At 42.3% G+C, this 6,784-nt stretch overlaps 1 protein-coding gene across 1 annotated transcript; it reads right to left on the reverse strand.

Moving 5' to 3' along the window:
• Nucleotides 1–214: 214 nt before the first annotated feature.
• On the reverse strand, nt 215–6,099 carry LOC139217217 (serine/threonine-protein kinase SBK1-like). The gene is made up of 3 exons (XM_070848530.1): nt 5,928–6,099; nt 1,701–1,903; nt 215–1,036 (listed from the first exon to the last, which is right to left on the reverse strand). The coding sequence occupies exons 1-3, from the start codon at nt 6,097–6,099 to the stop codon at nt 215–217; spliced, it is 1,197 nt and encodes a 398-aa protein (XP_070704631.1).
• Nucleotides 6,100–6,784: the final 685 nt, after the last annotated feature.

The following is a 6,784-nucleotide window of genomic DNA, read 5'->3' on the forward strand; positions in this document are numbered from 1 at the left end:
CTCATTTCCTCAGAGTTCGTCGTCTTCATCAGAAATGAGTAAATCTGCAGTGAAGCTACAACGTTTGTCTGTTTGACTGTTGATGGTTTGCTGACGCTAAGCACCAGTTGCCACACTTTCCTCCACGTTCTCATACTTGGAGAAATCCTCCTGTTCAGCTCACACTCGCCGTACAGGTGTGAGCAGGTGGCCTGAAACGCAGCATCAGCCGCCTCTACACACAGATCTCGATGGGCGTGGCCACCAGGATGCGTCCTCTTTCGTTGTTTTCTCTGTTAACGCGGTCGTAGCTGCTGGTGGAGGTCGGCGAGCTGTTGGTAGACATTGAGGAATAGTGGGTGTCCATCATGACGTTTCCCTTGGCCACCACACAAGCAGGTGACAGGCTCTGCTGCTTCAGTCTGTCCACTAATACTTCCTCTTCTGACGAGGATGAGCTGAGGTCAAGAGGAGGCACGCTGCTCGCCAAACTCCCGGCGCTGCTGCTGCTGTTCCCATTCTCCGTGTCCAACATCCAGCACTGGTTGAAGTAGCTGAAGACTTCTTTGACAGAGCAGCGGCGCTCCTGCTCGATGGACAGGAGCCTACGAAACATTCGTAGAGCTTCATCTGTGAAACGGCGCCACTGTGAGGGCACCATGCCCGTCCGGCGTCGCTGCCAGCGCACAAACTCTTCGTAGAAGGCATCGTTTGGCATGGCCTTCTCCCAGGGGAAGTTTCCTGTCAGCATGCAGAAGAGCAGCACGCCAAACGCCCACACGTCTGTGCTGTAGTCCACGCAGAAGCCCTCATGCCGCGTGGTGTCGCACAGCTCGGGGGCTGTGTACGGGATTGTGCCGCTCACGCGCTTCACAGGAGAGCCGGCGCGCCGCGTCATGCCAAAGTCTGACAGCTTCACCTTCCGGCACTCTTTGTCAAAAATAAGGATATTCTCAGGTTTGATGTCTCTGTGGACCAGTTTCTTGCAGTGCAGGTAGTCCAGGGCGATGGCCACCTGGTGCACACAGCGCTTGGCCACCGTCTCAGGGAGTCCCACCTGAATACAGAGGGAGGAACAATGAGGTTCGCCACACCACGTCAGCTCTCCATCAGGTAAGGAAGAACAGAGTTAGACTGGCCTCTATGGGTTTAAATGTTTAAATCTGTGATGTAGTGCATCATTACATCAAGGCTGCACACGTTGTGGGTACAATTACTCTTTAAAAAGGGTAACCCAAACTCTTTAACCCAAACTTTCATGAGCATACATCCACTGATCTACATAACTATGTACCAGCAAAGGGCAGGAAAAACTTTGCTAATAAAAGGTGGTATCAAACAATCCAGGTGACAAAAAATAAATAAATAAAATTAAGAGCTTTGTGACCTCAAGGATACAAAAAAGTTTTGGTGAAAACAAAGTTTGCTTACAAGAAAACTCTGCAGGGCATCATTAAGTGCTGATAATACCAGGAGTGAAATTTCTTTGTAGGTCATTGTGATTCTACATTAGGAACTGAATCTGGCTTTCTTGTGCTAAAAAACTCCTGATCAGTCATAAAGGAAGGTTTTGCATCAACGAGCCCAGCTCTGGGCTTTTATTTTAATTACACTTCACAATGAAAGTCCAGTGGACTTTTGTGTTTTGGCACAACAAGAGCTCTCCAGAGAGCTGACAGCTAAATGTCATGCACATAATAACACAGCATGTATGCACTCACCTGTGGAGGGATTATGTCGAACAGGTCTCCTGCCAGAGCGTACTCCTGAGCGAAGATGTAGTACTCGTCTGTTTCGAAGGCGATGCCGTACATGTTGATGATGAACGGACAGGGCGACAGGTAGAGGGAGATACTGTACTCTCTTAGGAAGCTCTTCAGCTTGGTGGTCTTCTTCCTCAGAAACTTCAGGGCCATTTTTGTGCCTGAAAAAAGGAGGACAGCGAAGGGTTACGCAACGCCAAATCTCATTCCTCGCTTCAAGTGTTTGGGGATTTGTTTCACGGCCGCCTAATTGTGTGCGTGAAACTTAATTAAAATCATTTCAAAAATGTGATGAATAATTAAAATCTTCAATGTCACTGAATTAAATCCGGGTGGGGGTTTTTGCAGGAAATTTAGACTGCAAGTATTCAAAATCCTCTACTGGACTACTTATGTTCCCACAGAGTAGCCAGGAAGTTACCCCAGCTTCAAAATGGGACTGATCCCCTTTCATGTCAGGGAGTTTGCAGTAAAGGGAAACTTACAGCTGCAAACGTGTCCTCACAGTGGGCTGGAAACAAGATTAGAAAGCCAGAGACGAGGAAAAGGGTCTCATTCTGCCTGAAGTAAATCATTTCATGTGATAGAACAATGTAAAGGACGCAAAAAAACACACTCAGTTGTCTGGAGGGAACACGGAGGTCATTTGTGGGGACGTCGCCTCCCCTCAGCAGCGACTGACTGCAACAAGAGGAGCAGCGAGGGGAGAGAAATTACCAGGGTTAATCCGAAAGCTGGGAGAAAAAACATGCCAGACAATAACCTGGAGAGCTGCCACATCTGCCTCTCCCTGCACCAACAGTCAGTGTGTCAGCGAAGATGAGAGGGGACATTTCTCCAATAGCACTGGATCAGCTCTGCAAAGCGTTCTGTGCACTTAACAGTGTGCAGCCGCTTTAGGAAAGGTCAAGAGGGGGCTCTCGGTTCGTTCTTAATGCCAAAATTCAAGAGGAGTCTCCCCCATGGTGGCAGGACAGTCTATAAATAAATAAATACTTAGATAAATAGATAAAATTCTTAGAGCAACATTTTTATTCTTTACCCTTTTTGGAAAAATGTGCACAATTAAAAGCATACTAAATTAGTTGTTCCTGTTTACATTGTGCCCATGGATGTCCAGATAACTATCACAAGCTAAAAAAAGTAGCAATACTAAAAGTAAAAGTGATCATTATGCAGAATGGCCATTTTTGGAATGATGCATATTATATCACAAGATTATAATTAGGATGTATTATTGTTTTTATCCCTTTACTGTTGCAGCTGGTAAAGGTGAAGCTTATTTAATCACCTTATAAACTAACCTCTGCATATATGGCACAGCTGGCTCTGTGAGACTAACGTGGTGACTATGTTTAGTCAGTCTAACATTAATGTAAGACTATCAGCTCTCAAACATGGCATCAAAGTATCATCACAAAGCTGATTTGCACAGTAGCCAACAAGCAGCAGCTTTGGTTACTTGTGTTACAGTATTTTCATGTTTACATGGAAAATGAGTGCTTTGTAAAATCAGCCTGCTGGCTAACACCATCTGTTCAGGAGAACTCAGCTGACTCTCGTGAGTGTTTTAGGGCAGAAACTGAATGATAACCTACATTTCTAAAAAAAAAAAAAAACTACTGACCTGCTGACCCATAATGTCTGTGTATATGCCAGTAATAAGAGTATTTACAACGAGGTATTCAACCTTCGTTTTGACCATTTTTGCTACATATTTAACTAGCATTAACCTAGGACTATGAATAGAATTATGTATATTGTATTTCGATGGAAAAATACCATAATTTTATCACAAATTTTGGTTGGTTGGTTTATATTGCATTGAACACAGAGCCAAAGCTACTGAAATGATAGAGATTCGATGTTGAAGTGCCCTTGAGCAAGAAAACTGAACTATGATCTCTGTGCTGTGCATGTACATACATTGAACAAACCTCTATTGTCAGCTTTATCTCCATGGAACTTCCCAGTCCACAGGAAGCCTAAAGATATTCACTTTACATTGAATCATTTACTCAAGTGCTGTACTTAAGAACTAATGCGAGGTATTTTATATTGTGCTACGTTTACATCAGGTCACTGTTGTGCTTTTTTACTTTACTACATTTATCTGACAGCTTTAGTTAGTTACATTAGAAATGATGATGGTTGCATAAAAATGCATATAAAAGAGGTTGTAAAATATGATGCTTTCTTAGAAGAACTGACAGTATTGACTATTTTGATATTTTTGACATGTTATGGTTCCACCTCTCAAATGCGAAGATTTTCTGCTTTTCCAGTTTAGTGTCTAATCATTTTGAGCATGTTTGTTGAATGCATTGTGCAGTTTAATCCCTTACGTACATTTTCCTCATACACTTAACCTAACAATATAAATGCAGGACTCATAACTGGGTATTTTCACATAATACTTTTACTGACTTGAAGAACCTGAATACTTCCTCCACCAGTGCTGTCTGATCTGATCTGTTCAAAGCTGCTTGCCAAAGCAGATTCACTCTGACACTCATCTACACAGGCGCTGTATTCAGATGCAAGTTATATTTTATTAAAGCAGAGCTGCTCTGCTGTTTTAAATTGCTTTCCTGATGTGACTGTTTTTAATGAAATGTCACTGACGCCTCAGTGTGCTGTGCAGCTGTAATATGAAGGGAAATATCAAAATAACAAAATCAAATATTGGATTTCTTGGCAGATACTCGATATTAAAAGACAGATTCAGGAACGAAAAAACACCATCAGAACATACCTTCTTCTGACTGTTATCTGTAACTACTTTTGATTTAAATTCAAGATCCCTTCTTCACTGAAATCCATTTGCAAACAATTATGATTCAAAAGGTCAGAAATGACTTCACCCTCAGCCCATTTATTTCAAAGCGATTAAAGCTACACTGCCTCTCTGATTGTTGGGAAGTTGGTGACGAAGTAGCAGATAATGAAACCACAGGCACACGTGCACTTTACAGGCTTGAAAAGGTCAGAATTCATCTCAGTGACAGACTGCAGCCACTAGAAATGGGCAATGTAGCTGCGGCTTTGTGCTCCATAAAATAGACTATTAAGAAGCTCAGAGCAGATGGTCAGCATTTGGGCTTTTAATGTGAAAAGGTTGGACAGATTTTCTATTAGTTAAGTAGTGAATTTAGGCTGTCTGGATCCAGATCTGTGCTGAATTACTGCAAAAAGGTGGTTCATTTTTAAAAGTAAACACTTGAGAGACGAATAAGAGTGCTTTACCTGTCCATAGATTACATGTTTGGACGGGGGGGAAGTGAAAACAAGATGCATCATCATTATTTCTGATTCTCTCAGTGTATACCTGCTGCTGTGGTACCAAAGAGAAGCATTTTAAAGCTGCACTCTGCACTATTGTTATGTAAAATGAGCCTGTTTTATCGCTCTGAATCACGAAGTACAGCCTCAGAAGAGAACATCACATTTGCTCCATCATGCTGCCCTGGAGAGCTGCTCGCTCTGGACAAATACATTTCTGGAGGCGAGTCTGTGAAATCTCCTCCCTCAAGAGGTGATGGATTGAGACTTAAACTGTCTGCTGATGAAGTCGGATCTTTTGATTTCCTTTTACCTCAAATGCCTTTTGGAGTATCAAACACCAGGCAGATTGGTGAACATGAACTGTGTGTTCATGTTAACCATTTCCTGACATTTCACACGATTTTTAGGGATCTAATTGGCCGTTCGTTAAGCTGTCAGGCTTTCCTTTCTTACGTATATGCAGTTTACAGTGATAATGGTGGGAAATTTGCCACTCAAAATGTTTTTGAAACAATGGGTTTCTGATTTCAGACTGAAGTTGACAATGGCAGCCTCTCATATTCAGTATGCAACTGTCAATTTTGTCACCTAAAATTATGTATTAAGTACGGATGGTTGAAATAGTCAAATAATTATGTCTCTTCTAGGAAGTCTGGGTGATCCATCAGATGTCATATAGAACTTGTCAGTTTAGCTTCACTGCTTTTTCATTGTTTTCAGGCTTAAAACAGGGTGTTAAGTTGCTCTTCAACATTAAGTATTGCTTTTACTGCAGCCCCTTGTAGAGCACTTCAACATGTCTCCAACAAGTCCAACGCTTGGTCGACAGCTTCAAAACACTTGCAATTGTGGAAAACCTATAACATTTGCATTTAGTATCAGGTAAAACACACCAGTTACCTCTGATTTTGTGGATGACCAGGTCCACTTTCCCATAGGTGCCCTTCCCCAATTCACAGACGACCTCATAGTATTTGTTGATGTCCAGTTTTTCCAGGTTCTGAGCAGCAATGAGCTGGAGTTCCTCCAGGATGTCGATGGAGGCCCTGGAGCCATGGGGCGAGGAGTTCATTGTTGTGGAGGGACGTGCCGGGGCCGGGGGCTGGTCTGGAGACGGATATTCCTGTGAACAGGAGGAGCAGGAAGGAAAGAAAGGTTCATTTTGTGACCAGTATCCACCCATGTCTCCATTCCCACATGACCCCCACTGTAAACAGAGCACACCTGCTGTATTGTATGCACACATATATGCCAGAAGGCTTTGTGTCCAGGCCAAATGAACCATTATACAACCTTTGAATCTAGAGAAAATGTGTGTTCTAAAGATCACAGGGATCCATTACAATGAGAGAAAGCTCTACCAGAGACGGTATAAAGATGAAAGACAGGGTGTGGATAGTGTGTCATTAAAAATCTTCAGCACAAATAAAAATCTACAGCCATGCTAGCAGCTCTGTAAGGCTGTGCTGAGTGCCAGTATCATTAACCAAATAATGCTTACCATGTTCATCATCTTAGTGAGTGACAGTAATGTGTAGTTTTAGAGGTATTTAGTCATTTACAAATAATTATTTTGATCTGATGGTTCTGCCAACAGTCAGATTGGTTACGCTTAGGCATACCCTGCTTCTATTTTACAAAATGAACATCATGCTGTATTAATTAAGTCTTGAAACTAGCGATTGAGATTACAAACTCATTGGGAAATGTTTATTGAGTTAATAAATCAAGTGATAAGTTGGGTCATTTTCTCATAA

Source organism: Pempheris klunzingeri, chromosome 17, assembly GCF_042242105.1.
Source record: "Pempheris klunzingeri isolate RE-2024b chromosome 17, fPemKlu1.hap1, whole genome shotgun sequence".
NCBI classification, from domain to species: Eukaryota; Metazoa; Chordata; class Actinopteri; order Acropomatiformes; family Pempheridae; genus Pempheris; species Pempheris klunzingeri.